The following is a 23,653-nucleotide window of genomic DNA, read 5'->3' as shown; positions in this document are numbered from 1 at the left end:
TTTGGTTAATGCAGGGTTCATGAACTTTAAAATAACCGCCTGAATACATATGCAGAAAAAGCGCAAAGAACAGGATGTCAGTGAATGTTCGTCCCATATACCATCAACAATCGAAATTGATGGATAGGTACAATAGTAAAGCCGCGCCAGATTCTTTTTTAGCGACAAAGATCATCATGATTTTTCAGAGTTTACGACCTTAGCTAAATTCATCAAAACTGCTTCGAATTGCATTTTTTGTACACTGCAAACAGCGAAATGAGAAGTATTTTAATCCTACGCTCTATTAATAAATATAGTAAATAAAATTTATTTGAAACGTCGTTTCTTAATAGATTAAAGAAGGTGTCCAAGCGTCTAAAACACTCATCCGTTTATCCGTTTTACATGATGTCGAAGAAAATATATTATGATAATGCAATTGCTTAAATTTCGCCTTTTAGATAGCTGTCATTACTATAAATATAGTACTGACAGAACTGTTGTAAATCACACCCTTGCAACTTCTGGAGGATTTAGGATACTTTCACCATGCCTTCATATGCAGGTGTTGGTCACTTCTTCAGAATATACAATTTTCATTCCTTTTATTAATAGGATATCCATGTCTTCGTACGTGTTATTGCAACGGCATAATCAAAGTTTTCGTAATACAAAGTCAAACACAAGTAGATTTCCAAAAGGCCATCCTCTGCGTATTTCTATTCTTTACAATGAAGTACTGAACATTTTATAGATACAGTTTAAATTTCGCTTATAATGCCAAGCAACACAAAATTTTCCCTTTATTTCTCTTAGTTAGCTAACGTCTACTAAGAAAGATTTTTACAAAAATGTACACGATGAAAAATGTGCCACTCTTAGTATTTTGTACAAATAATTCAAATAAGAATTAATCATTCAAATGTACTAAAATAAATATTTTTAACGTTGTTGTCTTTCTAAAATATGACCAATATTTATATACTATATATAATGTAGATACATTGTCTCAATACTATTTGTACATATAGTTCATATACTTACACACATTTTTATTATTCAATATAAAGTTAATTGCAAATATTCCATGTATCGTGGAAATAACTTTACACAAAGTGAATTGCATGTTAAAAGGAACTCTGTTCAAAGTAACTAAAATCAAAGGATAAATGCGACAACACACACACACACACACACACACACACACACACACACACAGAGAGAGTCTTTAGCACTTCTATCTGAAACAATTGATACAATGTCTGTCCACAGTGGCGTTTTTTTTTTTTTTTGGGGGGGGGGGTACATGTAATAAGAATAACAGCTCTCACTTTAGGCATCAAGTTCTAAGCTTCTAACCGCCGATTCATTACTAATTATACTACATACAGCAGCCGAACTTAATCTAGACAATTCAAAGAGCAAGTTGTTTCTCGTCCTGTACTCTTCTCAAGCGCTTTTACGTGTATTTCCGTGTCACCAAACGATAGGCTGATAATAAATGCTCTGTCCTTATAAAGTACGTTGGTATCAACATCTACTCTCATCTCTCCCACTTTAAAACATCCTGCATCGGTTACATATTTCGGGTTTTCCTTCAGGGTAGCATACAACTGCACCGTAAAGCTAGTTGCTTTGGAGTCTGGAGAATGATATCCACTCTGGAAACTTTCATCACATTGTAGTGACTGTCCTATTTCAACATGCTTAGTAAACAGATTGTCACATTTTACATTCCCATCATCATTGACGATTTTGTATCTCTCATCGTGCTCGCCTTCGATAAAATCCATTCTAGATGACACACCGTATGAATATTTGGCAATACGTTCTGATATGGCACCAGTATCATGGCCGAACACAACAGCTCCTTTCAAGACAACCATCCCAGCCTCATGCGGAACAACGATCTTTTTCTTTATAAATTCTTTCTGAATTGCATGTTGAAGCATCTTTGACTCGGAGAACCCGCCAACCAACAGAATTTCTGAGACGTCCCTCAATTCAGGCTTGGAGAACAACATCTTCACATGGTCAACAATGCTTCGAGTTGCTTCTTCAAAAAAACTTCTCATCATTCTTGCGTCGACTTTTAATTTGTCCCTTGAAAGAGTGATTTGTTCTGAACGTGTTTTTTGTTTTATGGCTGCTTGAAGATCTTCACCCGTTTCCTCTTCAAACATTTCCTTCAAGGCCAAAGGAAATCTGATAACAACTTTCCCTGAATCATTTGAATCTGTTAATGGATCAATCTTTCTTTTCTTTATTTCAAACTCCCTATTAATGTCGAGGTAATCGTCCATGTGCTTGTTAACAAATTTTTGAAATACAGGATTTCCCACGATGCTAATGAGGAACTGCCGGTATGCTTCGTCAACCTTTGTCCCACCCCATGCGCCTCCGCTTGCTTTGTGAATTTCCTTCAGTCCTCCTCCTTCGATAACCTGGTGAACAGTGATATCCACAGTCCCACCTGTAAATCCAGCATAAAATTATGGCAAGACCAGTTCTATGTAGATAGGTTGCTAAATAGGTAAGTAGGTACAATGTATATAAGGAACCAATAAAGGTAAAAAGATTGAAAAAATCAAAGAAAGCAAAGTGAAGACCAGTGGATAGAAACGTAGAATAGACAAAATAAAATTACTGGTCAGTAAGTGACAGACAGATGAATCGCTTACAAACATAAACACGCTCGCATGCACGCACACACACACACACACACATATACATACATACATACATCCATACATACATACAGTGATTGACTGATAGGGTTACGTTCTCTTTTAGACTGAACAATACGGTTGTATCGTCTGATCATGTTGAACAAATCCCAAGTCAAAATGTGTATTAAATAAAATTATAATATTCAAACAACAATATCACAGTGCCTTTTGTTTAGATATTCAGTTCAGTTTCTAATAAACTAATAATTTAAAACAGTAAATTCGATAATGTTGTCTAGCACTACAGGATATGAATATTTCATACGTTAAATGCTTAGCATAGTACAATGACAATGATCGCCAAAAAGTTATGTATCTACTTTTTACATGTGAACATATACGACGCTACTGGAGAAACTTAATAAAAGCTGTGCCATTTCATACGAATCTAGGTCTTACAATATGCAACAGAACGAAAGTGAGGCCAACAATTTAATTAAAAGTCAACAAAAAACGTATTTCCCTAAAAAAAAAGTAAAAATTAAAAAGACTGAAGGTATTATGAACTTAATTCCAAATAATCTTAAATGTCCTATTACAATGTCCAAGAATATAGAATGTTCCAAATGAATTCCAATAGTCTTCAATATCCTGATATACCAGTAGGCTTGAATGTACTGATAAGCCAATTGTCCTTATACATCAATTATACGATCCAGAATGACGTTTTGAACGAATTCACAAAAATCCAATTAATGATTTAAAGAAGAAATTCTTCTCGAATTTTATTTATTGCAGTAATACAAATGTAAATACAATAGATTCACAAAGACTGGTCTAAAACAGGAAAGCTTAACTACTCTCTATTTATTCACATCCCCACTCGACTTACGGCGTAATAAAATGTTACGGAATTCCTATGGAAAATTCCACTAACACGCAAATACGGCTAGACCTAGAACTCAAGTTATAGTAAGTATCTTGTTTGTCACTTACAAACATGGCCAAATTTGGCAGAAACTTCATCCACAACCCTCAATCACGGACAAAAGTCAAGCACACTATATAATTAAATGTACATAACACTTTCATAAAGAGAATATACATTAAAAATCTTACCAAAAAAACTGAAATATAATAAATCCTTACCCCCAGCGTCAATGACCATGTATGTTGATCCAGCTTTCATTTTAGAGATATCTATTCCCCCAATCATTCTGTTCATCGGCAAATGACGACAAAACAAGGAAGCTGTCTCCGGTTCGAGAGCGAGCTTCAATCTTTCAGTGCTCAATCCAGCCTGCAGGTTAAACATAATCAGATAACATGTACAATCGGTCATCTTGTTTAACTTTAATTTTTTATTCTTAATGCACGCTTACAATTTGGTTCTTGCGTATTGATATTTAAATGTGGAGACGTTCTTGTTTTTCACTTTAAATGCATACAATACGATCCAGAGTAGAATATGGCGATCTGATTTTTCCTTCTGAGCTTAAATTTAACTTGTGTTTTTATTAGTACTTCCTAGAAGCAATTGTATAGTCAAATACATCATAAGCTTTGTCACGATAAATGGAGTTGTGAATATGTCCCAACAACAGAAAGATAATATACCTCCACCGCTGCCTCTCTCATGAATTGTTTTGCGGAATCATTCCATATGGCGGGAACTGTCAATATCCACATGATGTCATCAGGCTGCACTATTCCCGCAACACGAGTGGCACACTCTTCCAACAAGTCGTCCTTCAGGTACTTGATGACCATAGAAAACACCGTCTTTGCGGAAAGTTCTTTTCCTGTTGCATCTTTTATATTCAGTCCACGCTCCAGACCCTAAGATTGATAAAATGTGTATTTAACACACACACAAAGACATACATACATACATACATACATACATACATACATACACAAACACATATACATACATACATACAGACATACAGACAGACATACATACATATTGGTTAATTCAACATCATATATAGAAAGAATAGGATAATAATTTAAATTGAATATAATTATTTTTCAAACCAGTAATTACATAAAACAGTATCATACAAACATTTTTAGGCTCTTCAAATTAGAAATCTTTGTGTGAAACGATCACAAATAATGTCTCTAAAGCAGTTATTGTTTGCATGTTTACAAAATTATATTTCTTCACTGTTGTAAACTTACAGCAACCCATTTCGCCACAAAATTCTACTAAATTCGCCGCGGTGCAAATGCCGTTATCAGAAAATATGGCGGTATGGCAAAGATTTATGTACGCGAAAGTTCACCAGGTACAAGAGACCGATAATGCATTGACGGTAGTCATTGAGAAATATTTATAAATAAGTAAACAGTTATGTAAACATTCAATGCATAAGTTAGATCCTGATTTTTTATAAAGAAGGTGTATCATCCCATTAGCTGCAAATAACATTTTTATAAACTTACATTGCAAACAAGCAAAAACAAAAGTAAAGTTAAATCTATATATCCAAATTAAATAATATGAGGGGAGGGCAGGGAAGGGCAAAGGCAATTAAAAATCTTGGAATCTTATTACAAACGGCTGGAAATGATTAATATAATAATTTATCCAGACACAATATCGGCATCATTAAATACACATCACCGCGCGCTTGTAAGGAGTCCTATTTAATCGGGACTATTCTTAGCACCTAATGAACACTGGATACATATAGTTCATAGTATTACATAATATTAAAGTAAAGAGCATTATGCATGAAATGATCAACAACAGACTAAAGAATGGCTTGTAAAACATTTCGTTGCCCTCCTAATATATTTCATGTTGAGTTTTGGGTGACAGCTTGGAATAACGGGCCACTTTGGAATCTTGAGTTGTTCCGCTCTTTCAGCGCACGAATCGGCATGAAGAACGTTAACTGGGGGAGTTTCAATATACTTCGCAGTGATTAATATAGTGTGATTGGACTGCAAATACATATGTTACTCGAAAATATATAAATAGCGTACTAAGTATCCATGATTAAAAACCTGAAAAACGCTTACATTTTCTGTACCAATGCGAAGGCGAAGATGTCAAACTTGAAGTACGTGGTAATAGGACTTATTAAATTTAATTAGGTGCAAGTGTATTTTTTATATCTAATGTGTAGCTATCTTAAAACAAACAGGAGCCCCGAGTGGCCGAGTGGCTCACCGTTATGGATCACTGCCATCTCACCTCTGTTTGCGTGAGTTCGAGTCTCATACTCGGCTAACGTTGGTACGTGAGAAAGTCTGCCAGTAGCTTCTCGTGGGTCGGTGGTTCTTCCCGGGGTTTTCCAGGGTTCTTCCTCCACCAACTATACTGGCCGCCATGTATAGCCTATCTTGCGCTGAAAATGGCGTTAAACCCTACAACAACTTTCTTAAAACATAGGTTACAAAGCAATTTAAACCTCTACAGAATGCACATGGAAGTTTTGTTTTAAATAAACTCTGAGCAAACAATTCGCTGGTTGTTGCTGTGGGGTTTAACGCCATTTTTCAGCACACGATAGGCTATACATGGCGGCCAGTATTAATGATGGAGGAAGAACCCGGGAAACCCCGGAAAGAACCACCGACCCACGAGAAGCTACTGGCAAGCTTTCTCACATACTAACATTGGCTGAATCCGAGACTCGAACCGGCGCAGACAGAGGTGAGATGGCAGTGATCCGTAACGGAGAGCGCTTTAGACCACTCGGCCACTCGGGGCCCCGTAATTCGTTGGACCAACTCTATTAAAATATTTTCCTGATTAGCTACTTACGCTCATGTAGTTTACAAAGAAACCAGGTTATCTGCCATTAATCCAATCATATATAATCAGCATGGATCATTCAGTTTTGATCAAAGTTGGTTGGAATGTTTGTTACGATATGAATTGCCAGAATGGTGTTTCGAGTGAATCCCTATCTGCGGAGTGGTTTCTATAGCAACCATGTGGAACCTTGCAAATGATAACTATATCCCATCTCGTACTGTTATTGTTATTAGTATATCACTTGAAATGCGTCCACATGACACTTATCCCCTTGCTAATATGTTTTTGAATTGCAAATATAAAAGGAAAACAAGACCATGACTTAAGTATAAGTTTGTAGCAAAACGATAAAAATCAAACTTGACCTAAAGTTTAAGAATTTAAACCTCATACCAATTTTGTTTCAATCCTTAAAGAACTTCACGCGCCATTGATGGAAATAAAAGCAAAGAGCAAATGTTCTACCTCAAAAACGGATCATAAATTGGGCAAGAAAAGAGTGAAAATCAAACTTTACCCACGTATTCTTAACGTAAGGTATCTAACAAATGTAAATATATCAATCCATGGAGTCTTTACTATGTCAAAACACAGACCATAAATCAACAAAATTTGCAAGAAAACAGTAAAGCTTCAAATTCTCCAAGCTATTCATGATGAAAACCTTCATTCCAAGTATATTTTCAATCCGTGAAGACCATGAAACAAAAGCGAAAGGAACAGAGCTAAGTCAAATAATGACCATAACCCCGCAGCGTTTTGTTCGAAAATTTTGCAAAGCAAACTTGACCAAGGTATTCTGAATATAAAGCCAGGCGCCAAGCTTTGAATTCATTTAGTGCATTCAAAAGTTACTGAGCCTAAACGAACTGTATGAGACGTAATACGACTGGACGGAGAACGACGATATACTCTCATATTAGATATGGCGGATGCATAACGAAATGTCTTATCATATTGGACAAAATGTGCTAGGTAGCGTTTTATCATGAACACCTTTCATAATCATGCATAAGACACAAATGTACTATCTATCTGTAGTTCAACTGAAGTAAACAGATACAGTTAATCAACAATTCAAATGCCACCAATTTTCAAGCAAATAACTGGAAAGTATCCTATTATCAGTGTTAAGCAATTCAAGGCACACGACGTTTCAGACAACTGTTTGTCAGGTGAGCGATATCAGACCCATTTGGGGTTTATTTTTTTCTATTTCTTAAGACAAAACTAACTTGTATCATATAACTTTTCAATTTATATGAAACAAATGAAGATATAATGTCTATTCTATCCATAATATTGTTGATTAAGCTCTACAAACTTGTTCTTTGAAACGTTCTTCTTAAAAACTCCCCTTTTCTCAAGTTTTCCCAAATTAAATTGCAATGTGAGCGAATGATATTTTTGTTTTAATTTTTTTGCTATATATGTAGCCGTATATATTACAGTGAATAAATTCATAAAGAAATTTAAAAGAAATAAAAAAATAGTTATGTCTATTTCCATCTCGTTGTATTTTCACATCCTTATACATTAGATTATCTCCAAACAGAAACTTATCCTTCCTTAATACAACTGTCATAAGATATGAAAGATACACTGCTCATGGTAATTCAATGCCGACTGTTGCTTAAGTTTTCTTTACCTACAGTATTTGTCATTACCAATTATAAATACACTGCAAATTTAACATTTTTTATTTAAGGTCACTGGAAGTAGAACCCACCTTCTGACTGTGTTACTCGCCGTTAGATTATTTGTTAATAACACAAATGCTGATGTTTTAAAACAAAACTAGTTGTAAGATATTTTCATAGCGTGTTGGTAAATATACAAATGTTAAATAATGTGGAGATTTACAAATATAATATTTCGTTCCAGTGAAGTTTTAATGTGTACTAAAGTTAAGCAGCTTAACAAATAAACGGTCTGGAATACCTTACAGATATTGTCAGTAATTTATGACCAGAAAATCATGCTTGTTATTTTATGCAAGGGTATCATAAATAATGTATGCGATATCTCACAGTTTAAAAGATGATCTTGTAGAATTTTAGACCATCTGAGCCTTACACCCCGACAGCTATTTCTCACAGAATATTAGATTTATTATGCTATCATTCTTTCCTAATGATATGTTGAACCAAAAGACTAAATATTCCAATTGGTTTTTCATCATAAATAGCACGTTTTATCTTTGAGTAAACATATCAACTGACGTGTGTGTGTGTGTGTGCGTGTGCGTGTGTGTATGTATGCATGTATGTATGTATGTATGTATGTATGTATGTTTGCTATACGGCACGTCAGGACAACAATGGTTATACGGTGCTGAATAAACGTTAAGTTCTAAAAATGGAAATATAAAGAATTACAACAAACTTTTAAAACATCTGCATAGAATGAAACTAGAGCAGAATATGTAGGTATTACCATCACGGTGGTTATGTATGATATGATAATCAGCCAAGAGACTGAAGGGCAAAAAATGCAAGTTCAATTTTCGATGTGGTCGAAACTGGAATATGTACCAACCGATCCCACTAAGCTGATACCATTTTTTTCTTGCCACCATTACTTTGTACACGTGAGTGGTGCGCTGGTACGTAGTGTGTAACGTGACGCCATCTTTGTATAGCATCCATTTCCCTATGAAACGAAATTATATTCGTTTTGGGTTATATCGGATACAAAGACCAGAAAATTGCCATTTTCATGTGCCTAAAGAAGATTGCTGATCGAAATGGCTTTATTAAATTCACCTTATGATGAAAAAATAGTCATAGTAGTACTAGTAGCAGCAATAATAATAATAATGGAAACATACCTAACGGGCTAGTAAAAGAAAGCAAAAGCGAAGATGAATACCATCAGCTGGAGAGACAGGGAATACCATCTTATTAAAGAAAAAAAAAGTTCCTTACAGGTTTGTGGGGACAATATAATAACAGTCCGTTGTCGATAATTGAGGTTATTTACGTCTGGGTAGAATGACGAAATATCCGTCGCAGCACTAAATCAGACAAGGTTTGCAAAGTGAAAGCAAGTGTACACACCCAGTAATCTCTCCGATGTGCAAAATAAGCATCATTAAAAAGGACAGGTTACTAACCCGCTTATTGAAAGCACAGTTTAGCCAGTTGTGGAGACAATGATGTGAGATGATAGTACACGAATGGATACAACGGTTTTAAATTGTGGGCTTTTATGACGCAAGATGTACTTAAAGCATCAAAATTACAAGTTATGATTGAATACAGGCTTTTAAATTGTAAAAGACTGTTCTACAAGTAATTCTTACAAAGTATGTTCAGCAAGCAATAATACATGTAAATATAACGATCAAGGCTTTGTTAAGTTCAAACTTACGCCCCCAGACTTTTCCCTCATGTCATGGCAAACATTTGAATTGGACAAATCATTTTTGTGCAGATGAAATTTGCAAACAAATACTTAATAACTTACAATTTTGTCCATGAGAAGCATTTTAAACCTCCGGAAATAAAACCACTTCTTGTGCTCCCCAGTTTCAGCAAGTTCAGCGTACCTGTCCTCAGCCTCATAACCAAAAGCTTTGAATGTATTTCCGTTTGGCTCTATTAGAACCGTTGTGGGGGCTTTCTCTGACACGAGCTGTCCACCCGACCAGACTTTTGCAGATATTTGTGTTGGGTCCTTTTTGAACTGATGCTCAAAGCTGTATGCCCATCCAGAGTAAGTCGTTCCAAAGTCTATTGCTGCGACCAACATTGGTGAACCCTTTAGCAATATAAAGCAGTTTTTATGAAATCTAAACCTTTTATAGTATAAGTAAATGTATAAATGAACATATTCTATTCTTACAACCTAACTGCCAATTTACTTACCCACACTCCTATATACGTTATTACCTGCGCACTTACGTCCAAATAAAAATGCATATACACATACGTATGCACATAATCTTTTTTAATCTAACTAAAAATACAACAATTTATAAAGATTATATGCTTTGAATTGAACCATTTAAGTAAAAATTCATTTTCATAAAGTATGGATTGCCTTGAAACAGAAAACTGTAATGAATCATATTCATGTAGTTAAATTGCTAATGATGATTGGCAACAAAAGACAAAAACAATAAATGTAAGAGATTACTTACCATTTTATGAATTTCGTTAAAAACTCCTGTAATAGATTAATAAGATTAATAAAATCAGCCATAAGTATTTGTGTGGAATACGGAATTACCAAACTAAGTATCATAATTTGAAGCCAGACACGAGACTTTTACGACTTTCTGCCCACAACAAATTCTGACCCAGAGGATTATATCTTCATATACCACAAAAAACATATGATTGTTTTTTTTCTTCTTCGCATTCTTCTTTTGACTAGTATATTTCAATTTATTAGTCAACTGCAGAACACTATTGCTGTAATGTAAATTTGGTTTGTCATCTTTGATGACAAGCTGATTTCAATTTCCTGTCATCAGGTGAGTTCTAGCTCGAAAGTTCATCCCACACAGTATTCTCACGAGGGCAAAATGTGTCACGCGTGAATAGGAATATACTATAAAGAATTACATCACAATTAATACTTCCAGTTCAGTGCCCACGAATGTAGTTCTAGTCTATTTTTAGAACATTTTTTCCTCTCTCATTTTGGTGGTGATAGAAGAGTTTTATTTATGCATTTTTGGCAGGGATTTAAAAGTAACTGTTTATTCTTGATAATATGAGCTCAGGGTGTTGTTGTCTGTATGTATTTTGGCGACAGTGCACAGTGAGTAATAAGGCCTTGGTGATGATCCGGAAGTGAAATCTGTGTTCTGTTTACATGCTGTTATGTTGACAGTCAATCGTCTAAAAAAAGAGCAGGTCAACCTTTGACAAGAACTTCACCGTGAAGTCATCTTTAAAGGTATTTCAGATTAACATATGATTTGCATTGATTGTCACACAGTGGAAAGGTCAGTACTGAGAAACAAATGTAGAGAACATATAGTAAAATTAATTGTGTACTATGTTCATAAAGCGCAGCTAAACAGCTGATAATAAGGTAGACTCCATGTCCATTAAACTCTTGACCAGACACGAGTCCCTCGAACGGATTCACGCTTTCCTGGCCAAACAGAATTTCCGGGAATGCTTACTAACTGTTGAGGGCTGAAACTATATCTGATATTACTTAGAAATAACAAGATATTCAAATTAGCATGTGGCAGCCATATTGGACTAAGATCGACGCCAAAATTAGATGTCTGTTGGGAGAAACCCCCGTGTAAGAGTAGATATGTTCTCTAAATGCAAATCTAAACTATTTTCAGAGTTGATATCACCACAGGACAATACTGTGGCACTATCGAATTTTCTCACAATGAAAAATGTCAATATCTCACCATGTAATATATAATAGTAAGGCATTTCCACATTTCCATAATTTTTCTCTGAAAATTATGAAAGGCACAAATATAAACCCTATTAATAAAGGTACTTCATTGAATTTCAGAAATTGAGAGACAGCCAGACGCATGGCGATTGCTTAGAACCGTTTAGAAAAGTATACAAGGGCTAGAGTTCCTTTCTTTTGACTACCTAACTGTAAGCGAGCGTGGCATTCTCAAATACGGCATATACAAGTAGAATGAAACACAAGTTGTACACATCTGAGATATTATGAACACCTTGCTCTCTGCTTAGTTACCCTAGGTTAATATGTTATCTGGGGAAAATGATAATGACTTGGCTATTGAGTTGGTCCCTTGATTGCAAATCACTGTGCCTACTCCTAGTTATCATGTCGGACATTTTAGTGTGCATCCATGCTCCTTTACAAATAATGTATGTAAGTTATAAAAATACAACTTACACAAGGGTGTATACTTGGACACCGACTTGTCTGAATATCCCTACATGCGATATAACGAAACAGAAAATTATTTTTTATTGTAGCTCTTCGTCTGTTAATTATGAAAAGTGATATTGGAATTTCTATGAAAAGATTTTAACTGTTTCTATAGTAACCATGAGAATAAATATAAAAAAAATGTTTTATTGATCAATACATCGCACAATGTTTGACCAAAGATAATCTTATTTATTGTTACATACGTACATACATACATGCATACACACACACACACACACACACACACACACAGATATATATATATATATATATATATATATATATATATATATATATATATATATATATGTATGTATGTATATATATATATATATAATGTAGATAATTAGATAAAGATTGTATGTCTTGCTTGTATAACGACCTAAAGTAAAATTGTCCCGAACTTTTCAAAATTGTATTACTTAACAAGCCAAAGAAAGGATATACATACAACCTGTGCAACTCACTAGTTCACTAGTTTCACGATTATATAATGACGTCACGTTGAGATATGATCAACTATTTTTCTTAGTTTGACACAGAAGTATCTTGGAACGTTTATTAAACTTTCTGCTTCACTAAAAAGTCAAATATTCGTCTCACCTGCTAGGGTACAAACAAAATATAAAATATTAAAAGATCGACATACCACAGTTGGGGCATCTAGTTGGACTACTAGCATACAATATTTAATTACATTCATAACCATGAGTATCAGTGCAAACTCATCTCCTAAAGTGCATGGTTTTCAACAAGAGGGAGAATGATACCGTACACCTTACTCATATTGTCCAAGAAATATTACTGTACTGTTAGTATTGCAAATAATCAATAAGTATGAGATTGTGCGTTTAGCAGATTATAATGACATTATATGTCTAGAGTCATGAGCGCATATATAGCTATCGCAATATCAAAAAGAGACCTGTCTGAATACTACAAGAGTTATCTTTAACCATAGTTGGATGGTACTGATGTGTTAGCACGTACATCAAAGTAGCATACCTATGCAGTTTTAATTTAGCAGTTAACTTCTTTGTTCATCATATAAGACAGTCAACAAATAAAAAAACTTTGAAGCGAAAATTTAATTCCAGTTCAATTCAATATAATTTCAGCTTTTTATGTAAATGCAACAACCAAAGTAAGGTATTACATTAGACCTGCTAGTTAAGCATCTCAGTCTTACAGCAATCTACATACATCATGCATACACTGGTCTTGCAGAAAGTCGCCTAGGGCAAGAGTCTCTCTCTCTCTCTCTCTCTCTCTCAGTACCAATAAGAGCAACACCTGCTCATTTCGGTTAGGAGATAATATATTAACTTAGTAACGATTCAAACATTTAGACCATGCATTGATAACAATTACACTACTAGACGTTTCTATGGAAACAATACAAAACGTATGCACCCAGTTCTCTTTAAACAAAAGCAAACAGCGTCGTGCAGGGTTAGTCCATGCGATTTTTAAAAAAAATATTTTATTTTGCTTCAGATAATTTTGTGCGTTAATGCTGTCTTTTTTCGTCTTTTCTTCCGATAATGTATGGGTATCTCTCTCTCTCTCTCTCTCTCTCTCTCTCGTTGATGCAAGTTCTGCATTTATAGTATGCGCAATGGGTGTAGAAAACATCAAGAGGGAAAACAGATTTTCTAATACAATGTCACATCACTTTCAGATTAATAGAATGATCCAGATATCACCACACCAGGAAGGCTGCATCATCCATGCTTGGTTTCGGGTTCCCTTTATCAAGGACAAAGAATTCGAAAAAACACACGCACGCACATATACAGAAAAAATAAGCTACGCAAACATTTAAAATACTTCCTACCTCTTTTATGCAGATATGCACATATACAAAGTGTACCTGTGTAAAAATGTGTGTGTGTGTGTGATTTGGATTTTTAACGTGGCTTTTACACTTTTTCAGTCATATCGCTAGGATGTTTTCAGTATGACAGTTTATAGTGATATCTAGCACTAGGACATCATGTCGCAGACATGTAGCATCATTTCCCACCCAGTCACATTATCCTGACACCAGGATGACCCATCCTAACACTAAACTCTAAATGCTGTGCGCCAAGGGAGGCATCAGTTTTTGGTTGGAAGTGAATGACGAACAGAAATGTCATTGATTCAGTAATCGCGCATTTACAGACGTAAAAGATGTGTGTATGTGTTCATTGGTTGTTCTCTTTGTTTAAATATCTTTGCAATTATTTGTCTTTTATGAAAAAAACACGTAGGTCCCTAATGATCTCAAACTATTTCTACACCTCTCCACCAAACGTTTACAGTGTCTAATACATTTTAGTTGGCATGTACCTTTGATATGCCACGAGATGCATAACTGCTTCATTTAAACGAAACGATTCTTGCCAAGTTTCATTTTAATGAAATCTTTATACTACGAGAGTTATATTGAAGATGCATACTTTGCAAATATTTTGTGTATACCCCATACATATACATACGTATGTGTTTCTAACGGAGTTAAGGCTGACTACAAGAATCTGCGCATACACGGAAGAAGTGAACTCTTCCCATCTTTGCCCAGTGTTTCCACTACAAAATGTAGTTCTGCGGCTTTTGCAGCTATCGACAGTCCTCTTTGGAAATTGATACGTTGCTCTTTATTCTTTCTTGAGCTCTGTTTTCATCCATAGTAATTAAATAAAAGATACACTTGTGATTTAAATATGAAAGTTGGTTAAATGAAGAAAGGAGAGCACCACAACATTGCGTGACAAACTTCTCGAACAGAGTACGCTAATCCATCCAATAGCCGGAGAGTATATTGTAACAACTGGGTAATATAGACTAAGCGATATGGTGAACCAACGCGATGTAATAAAAGCATTCAAAAAATTATTTACAGTTGGTCTTTGTTATTATTTTGCTTTACATACCATTGCTACATATAATAAGATTATTTTTATCTTCTATGTCTCTCCTTAGTACGGTTTGTCTGTCTATTTAACCATCATTCGTCCAGATACATTGTCGCCTGCCACAAAAAGAATCTCCGGAGCGAGCTTCTTGCGCGCATTTCTGCCCGTAGATTGCGACGATAGGGTACAAATGGCATGCTGCCTGAGCTGCCAATAAAGCCATATGCATGTGTGTATGCGTGTGTGTGTGTTTTCTTTTTCTTTAGATTATATTTACTTTTTTTAAAAATAAAGCGAGGGTGTGTGGATAACCATAACATTAAAAAGGGGGCGTGGATGACCTAATATTATATTTTATTGTACATCACTCTGTATTTTTGTTGTTGTTGTTGATCGATTAGGCTGTCAATTCTACCAGTACAGATTCAGAAGACAGTCAAAGAGTGATCTGCATCAAAAGCATATTTATCTTGACTTTAATAAATGCATACTGAACACGTGATAAAACCGGAGTCGAGGGAAATCTAATGGCCGCTATCAGACAATATCTTATCACGGATTGAGTGTGAAGATAAATTGAACAGAAGACTATGTACACGGGGCTAAATTTTGTGACACATCAATAACAAAATACTCAAATGTTCAACTGATATGATGGCTAGAATGCAAAGAACGAAAAACAAGCAAAAATAAATCTGAATTGATTCAGATGTTCATGCTTTCATTGATCGTCTGTTTATTTCAACGAATGCAGTCTTTATTCAAAATTTCAAATAAGTGTCCTAAAATACTTGAGCTAAGTAACTATGTAGATGTGCCAAGGAGTTTATAAAGTAAGTTTTCTTGAAAAAATATCACCGTGTCATTGTGCAGAGAAAATGTGAAGGGTTAATATTTGTAATCGTTCCGGGTGAGTGGGGTACCACAATATGTCAATACAATGTGATCATAATCCTATTTCGTGTTCTGTAAAGTTAGACAGATTCGGGATATTTAAATAAAGAAAAATTTGCATTTGCATAAATACTTGTTTAGATAGTGGATTTACACAGAATATCAATTTGGTAAGAGTGAATTTCTGTTTCACCATTGACAGTGACCAAAGTTCTGAAATCAATGAGTTGATAAAGTAAGTGATATGACATGAAACAGAAGTTGTCTGCAGTGTTTAGTGTCAAAGGACCTTCTATACCATCAGTTACAAGATATAAATATTTTCCAAGTAGACGTATACCAGAAAACTTCAATTATGGACATGTTTACCAGTATTTTTTGGAAACTTTGGTGTGACAGTGACATTGACAGTGATGCTGATACATTAGGAAATAAAACTAAAACCATAGCGAAAGGGTTTCACTATGTATTCACAAATTGTTGGACAATATTTTCCATTATTGCAACTATCTCAGTGTCACTGTCGATACATTTATGAAGTCACAGCAGTGCACTGTTTATGTAACAGTATCGTGTATGAGTGGTGTTGTCACGTACACTTAGAAGTAGCCACTTTGGTGGGGTATTACATATATTGGTTAAACATTATAAAATGCACGGACATGAACCACTTCCATGTACAGGTAAACCACGTGCATGAAAACAATAAAAGAAAAGATAGATACATCCATGGAATATATACGATGTGTCCTTCCCTAGTTACAAAGAGAAAAAGCAAGTATTAGGCTTTGATCCCCAACCATGATCAGATCTTGCCAGAGAAGATCTATAGATAGACACTCCATAAATGTGGAAAGTTTTACATTCGTTCCAATTATTCAATAGAAAATCCATGGAAAGATATTCTCTACAGCTAAGTGTTAAGAACGTTTAAGAAAATAACGCAGTAGTAACGTGACAGTCAATACTATTTCTATGATAAATGTCTTGTGACAACTTTACAGTTCAAGTCAGATACATGGATGTCTCGCAAATATCAGTTCAACAGTTAAATTAGCAAAAGAACTTGGAAAAATGTTAAAAATGCTTCTGTCCAGAAGATGATAAATTACAATATCTGGATATATGTAGGGCTTTTAAACCATCTGTACAAATGTAATTTATGAAATGTATTAAAATGTTCAAAACTGTATCCCCATATAACATAGCTGATGCCGTTTCAGATTCAATTCTAAGAAACATTTAAAATATGCTTGTTTTAAAATTGAAGATCGCCTAATTTTGGACATAAATCATCAACAGTTTGCTTGGATACAATTCCAGTTGTTGGTAACAGGCTTGACATTGTGTGATTTTGTTATGTTGTCACCTTTTGGAATCAACATGGAAGGATTCGTCGTGATCATATCATAATCAATGAACTTGTCGAGAACGCTTCATCGTGGTATCATTTGATATCAACATAGATGCTTGAAATGAGAGTCCCATTATTTTGAACTAATGTAACTTGTGAGATTACATCTTTACCATTACCTTTCATAAATGATTGAAATACTGTAGATAGATCGCACAGTTCTCTTTTATCATACAGTTTATTTGTGTTGCGTAATTATATTACTATTTTCAATTTTTTTAAATAAAGCGAAATTGACATATGCTTCGCACCATTATAAGTTCCATGGAAATTTTAGAACTTCAGAAGCACATTATTTTGATTCTTTTATTGTCAATACATATTTACCAGAATTACATGATTAAAAAATCCATTCTTGTTAATATTTATATATCACACAAGTGAAAACTCGTCAAACTGACTTTACTTTCAATATGTATTATACACAAACATATGACTAAAACGTTCCAAAAATGACATCTTCATAACGCTAAACTGGCAAATAGCTGTACACATTTGTGTTATAATTAATATTCTCTAATCGTGAAGTTATGGGATTAAAACCCTATCCTCGGGAAAAATGAAGAAATCTGACTGATGCAAAATAGTATTTTTAACTGTTCGTAACGTTGCATATACATTTATGAAACAATAGTTTTATTTAAATTTACTAAGTACGAACATACAACACTACTTGACTTATGATTAGTGTTAAACTTGAAGACTCAACTACACTTAACAACGGAAACTTTTAAAAACTCTCGATTAACCCGCTCCGCATGAATCCGCGCCTTTGCAATCCGCTTTGTAACTCTTCCTTTGGTGTAAGATTCTTCAAGTTACCTAAACAGGGCGGAAAATGAATCGACACCTGTATAGACAGAAGTAGTTTTTCAATTGTAAAACCACAAAATGGCAAGATCAAATCACCTGGATGGAGATGATTCAAAAGTCCACTTTTATCAACAATGTCGTCACATACATCCTTCGTGCAGGTATGATGTAACATTATAAGAATGTTTGGTGCTGTTTTTATCAGGCACTTGAAAAAGAGTGATGATGTTTATAAGACAACTAAAAACTTCCTTATGTCCAAAGTCCTGTGGAATTTGCACGAAAATTCTATATAGTTGACTGAACACCGTATATTTATGAATGAATTATTCAGTCATGATATAAATTTCTCGAGATGATATCGGTCTGAAACTAGTGGCCTAGTGGTTATGGTGTCTGCCACGGATGCGGGAGGTTGCGGGTTCGAACCCCGGACAAGTCATACCAAAGACTTATAAAAATGGTGCTAACTACTGCCTCGCTAGACGCTCAACATTAAGAGGTTAGTGTTAGGGCTGGTCGGTCTGGTGTCAGGATAATGTGACTGGGTGGGACATCATGTTACATGTCTGCAGCATGATGCCCCAGTGCTAGACATCACTATAAACTGCCACAATGAAGACATCGTAGCGGTATGAGTGAAATGTTTTTTTAAGTTACCTTAAAAATCAAAATCACACACACACACACACACACAGAGAGAGAGAGAGAGAGAGAGAGAGAGAGAGAGAGGAAAATGCGTTCTCTTACTTCATTAAAGTGATGGTACAATAATTCAATCCCTGTACAAAATATATTTCTGATATTTGACGTTTACATTTAAAAAAAAGTAATTTAACGTGTCTAACCCTTAACCTCGCCTCAAAAACAACCACAGTTAAACATACCTCACCTGCAGGACTCAGTCACCTATCCTGCTCAGGGAAGATTAGCATATTCCTTGATTAAAGCACAAGTTTTGTATCAGCATTTCTTATTTAGATTAAGTAGTGTTTATATCTAATGTAAAAGCTCAATATGTCATCATAATATACTAATGTAGTATTCAGTCGTTTAATAGTCTTGAGTTCGGAACACTCAGTACTGAAATTAGCACCTGACTCTTTGGTGCGGAATTGAAAGCACATGTTTCAAACACATGTAAATGCAGAAAATACCGCGGCTCATATGATTTTCTCTACACACAAATTGTCATCCAGGCTGCTTCTATACAAATGAAACACAGGTTTGATCATGAGCACTCAGAAATTTTAAGTTATTGAATTTTTAATATCATGGTGTTTGCATAGGTATGTTATTGGAACTGAATTAGTACCGTGAGTCCCAAAACGATGTTTGACATACGGGGCTTTGACAATGACGTTATGGAATTGGGAATATTTGATACTATAAATAGCTCAAAAATACCGAGCTATCGAAGCAAAACTGATATTCTGACCGACCAATGAAAGTAGTGAGAGAGACAGGGAGAGAGAGGGACCTTCAGATATTTAAAAATGATCTGTTTTTAGTATAGGTTAAAAACAACAGCAAACTAAGCATTAAATAGATTACAGTATAGTAAGGCCTTTTCATTTCGGCAAACTGTTGCAACTTATTTTCCATGGTAGTGTGCAACAATGGAGATAAATCATATGGAAAGTATTATCATATGGAAAGTATTATCATCATTATCATTAATAATCCTTTAACCAATGGGTCGTTGGGGCACCACAGTTGACTTTACAACCAATTTTCTCCATCATTCTCTGCTCTCTACTGCCTTTTGGGAATGTCCAAATACCATGCCTGTCCACTCATTAATGTTGTCTTCCCACCTCTTGTTCTGTCTGCCTCTTCTTCTGAACCCTCGCACTGTGCCTTGCAAGATTGTTTTTGCCAGTCCAGATGATCTTGAGACATGACCGTACCACTTCAATTTGCGTTTCTCTTTTTACTATTGTCAAGAGGTCTTCATAGGGTCTGATGGCTTTTTGGATCCTGTTGTGGACCTCTTTGTTGGTTACATGGTCAATGTATGAGGTGCCCAAGATCTTACGGTAGCATCTCATTTCCAAGGTTTGGATACTTCTTTGTAGATCTGATGTAAGCATTCATGTTTCACAAGCATATCATTACAACTACACGAATTCCTCTAGGTTACTTGATATGTTTTCAAGGTTTTCATACAAGTCTTTTTCTCTCTCACTTCACAGATTTCCATGCACTTTTGTCCCAGAGAGAGACAGACAGACAGACAGAGAGAAAGAGAGACAGAAAGTGGAAAGCCAAAGTGATTTTGATGAATTTGTGTACTACGTTAATACAGTTAGATATGGGGATTATTAATATATTCTCTCGTTATTTTGGTATATCAGTAATGATTAATACATGCAAATTCATCACTGATCAGAGATTATATAACAAAGAGTATATAAACAATAGTCTACTGTTGACACATATTTATATTAGTATTCATACACCATAGGCCAATGACAATTTGAACAGCATTAGTATATCAATTAACTTTTATACTAGCACTTTAAAATCCATGTTGATTTTAATGAATGTGTGTGTGTGTGTGTGTGTGTGTGTGTGTGTGTACCATCTGAATAAAAAATAACATGGCTTTTAAAGTGTTGGTCTATGATTTTGCTTTTATCTGTGTGCCTTTCTGTCTCTACTGCATAAGGGACACAAATAAGTGGAAATCTGAAGAGCGAGAGATAAAAGGATCCGAGCTGGATGAAAACCTTGAACTTGAATTTGTAACCTCCAAAAACATGGGTCGTCATAGTGGTGCGTGTACATGTTCCGTGTGATTATTTAGTGTTACACGATGCCAATGATACAGGGTTGTAATATCATGTCGAAACTGTAAATGTCTTTGTAAGGAGGTACGCACATGCTGTAATCCAGCCGTACTCTATTTAATGCTTTGTTCTGATTTTTAAAAAAAAAATCTATAATAATGTTCTTAAATATAAGATAGTTATTAAATAGTTAAATGTACGAATGCCTCTCTCTCTCTCTCTCTCTCTCTGACAGATAAATCGAACAACATAGATACTGAGGGACAATACAAATGATCGTATGGTAAGTCCCCGCAAACTATGCCGATAAATCAGCCCTTCATCCGTGATGATACTGATTTTCGAGTGAAGGGCTGATTAGGCCGATAAATCAGCCCTTCACCCGTGATGATATTGTCCATCAGTATCAACATAGATTTGTGGTGTTGATTTATCGGACTATCCGTAAAGTAACTCTCTCTCTCTCTCTCTCTCTCTCTCTCATCGTCTCGAGCTAAGGACGATATGGGTGAAACAAGAGAGCAGGAGAGTTTGGTTTGTGGCATGCAACGATGTCTCTAGACCTATGATGGTCAAATATAAAGACACTCCGACTAACGGAAGGTTAAAGAATGAGATGGAGAATAAAATTAATCCTTAGTACGCATCAACGATAAGTAAAGAATAATAACAACTCACATCAACTGTAAATAACATACAATGCTTGAATAACCCTTATTGGTTCGTCTGTTTGCTTAGTATATATTCCGCACTCATTTCAACTTATTCACCAATCACTGAAGGGCTGCGCGGTTAATGTTCGAGCACATAGCCATTCAGTGTATTTAGTTCTCTACTTTCTTCATTTAAACCAACCTTAATGTTTAAATCATAATGAAATTAGAAGCACCCCACCCCACCCCATCAAAAAGATGAAAAGGTAGCAAATTGTCAATTTTCTAAGACGATTTAGGAAAGCTGCAGAACTACATTGGAATCACTTTGCGGAGGAGATCAATCCCTCCATCAACACATAGTTTCTTAAAGTCAATCATAACTCCGCTGGAAATGCAAGTATGTCCATTTATACGTGGAATAAATAAAATATATGTATGGTATTACGATGTATTTTCGAATCACCTGTTGTTGAGTACACTTTTAAATAAAAGGAAACGAGGCTTTCCTTTTATTCGTGGTATATTAATTATACAACGTGCATACTATATATAGAAAGAGACAGACGGACAGACAGACAGAGACAGACAGACATACAGAGAGAAGACGGTTATTCACATGGGCAGAGGGAAGAGGGGTTGTATTAAAAAAGATGGCACATTTTAGAAGCTTTTAACCTGTATTCTTGTTGTGGGCATTTTGAGGCACATGAAAAAAAGATCTCGTATATATACATGCTAAAGTTTTTTCTCGTATATATACATGCTAAAGTTTAATGGAGTGTGAGTAGTGTGTAAGGGAGTGGACATACGACTGCGTGAGTCTGTGGAAGTCCGTTACCAATCAATTAAAACTTCAACTTTTAGCACTTCAGATGTAAAAATGAAATTCGGACAAATAACAGCAACGAAAATGAACCTATGTCATATCGTGACTCATCCAGTGTGCGACACACACCCCTGTCTCTCTCTCTCCAGCTGAAAGTAAATTTACGTTCTACTAAACATTGTTAAAAATGCAAGGTATATTTACTTACCCTTGCAAGATTGTGGTATTTGCTCGAAAGAGTCCTAAACGAATGTCCCGGAGGTCTTATGGCTTCAGACTTATTTATGAGCAACCTAGATGTTTGAGAAAAGTGTAATGACAAGGAATTAATTTCTTACTATATCATTAGAGATTCGTGTCTTCTCTGTACCTGCTAATAGCCATTGATACAGAGCAATGTTGACTTATCGTGCTGTGTTCGCGTACTCAATACCAGTCAGATGAGAACTTTAGACTGCCAATAGCGGTTTTTACGCTTCTAAGAAATCGCCATGGAATGTGTGTGTTAAACCATAGAAACTGCTTATCTAGTAATTGTTCTTTAATAGTTTTGAGATGTGAACAAATGTGTGTGTGTGTGTGTGTGTGTGTGTGTGTGTGTGTGTGATAGGTCCAGCAAAAATGCTAGTGGGGACACCAATATGGCTACCGCGAACGAAGATTGTGTTGAGAATTTGAGAACTGTACCTTCGAATTCTACGAAATCTAAAAATCGGTGTCAGTGATCAATAACTATCGACAGATTTTTTCAATTATCACCCTTTGAATCGATTGAATCCGCTTGGAGCACCACTGATGCATCTGCCATTACCTGACTGAGAAGCACCGTAATCAAACTGAAACGTTATGTCTGAAACGAAATGTTTAATGCCAGATGTATTTTCCAATATAAATGAATGGACTGACGACATGAGAGAGTGGACAAGTGTCATGTACGGTGACATTTACAAGTAATTAATCTCATCGAAACCAGTAGGTGGAAACGAAATGAAGAACATTAAAAGCTTACAAAGTTATATCTACTTAAAAAGGGGAAA

The 23,653-nt window shown here is 35.3% G+C and overlaps 1 protein-coding gene across 1 annotated transcript; it reads right to left on the bottom strand.

The window, feature by feature from the left end:
• Nucleotides 1-671: 671 nt before the first annotated feature.
• On the bottom strand, nt 672-22,972 carry LOC149794182 (heat shock 70 kDa protein 12B-like). Its single transcript, XM_089968289.1, has 6 exons — nt 22,825-22,972; nt 10,571-10,596; nt 9,895-10,188; nt 4,269-4,490; nt 3,801-3,951; nt 672-2,455 (listed from the first exon to the last, which is right to left on the bottom strand). The coding sequence occupies exons 2-6, from the start codon at nt 10,571-10,573 to the stop codon at nt 1,383-1,385; spliced, it is 1,743 nt and encodes a 580-aa protein (XP_089824415.1). The 5' UTR covers nt 10,574-10,596; nt 22,825-22,972; the 3' UTR covers nt 672-1,382.
• Nucleotides 22,973-23,653: the final 681 nt, after the last annotated feature.

The sequence above is a fragment of the Sinohyriopsis cumingii genome, chromosome 8, assembly GCF_028554795.1.
Source record: "Sinohyriopsis cumingii isolate HCF-2022 chromosome 8, ASM2855479v2, whole genome shotgun sequence".
Lineage (NCBI taxonomy): Eukaryota > Metazoa > Mollusca > Bivalvia > Unionida > Unionidae > Sinohyriopsis > Sinohyriopsis cumingii.
Note: the sequence above shows the minus strand (reverse complement) of the source record. Positions and strands in the feature narration are given on the sequence as shown.

Excerpts from the sequence above, each read along its gene's own strand:
- LOC149794182 (XM_089968289.1), bottom strand. Across the intron at positions 4,491-9,894 it reads TGCTTCTCATGGACAAAATT|GGTCTGGAGCGTGGACTGAA; the intron begins GTAAGTTATTAA and ends TATCAATCTTAG. Across the intron at positions 2,456-3,800 it reads CATGGTCATTGACGCTGGGG|GTGGGACTGTGGATATCACT; the intron begins GTAAGGATTTAT and ends CTGGATTTACAG.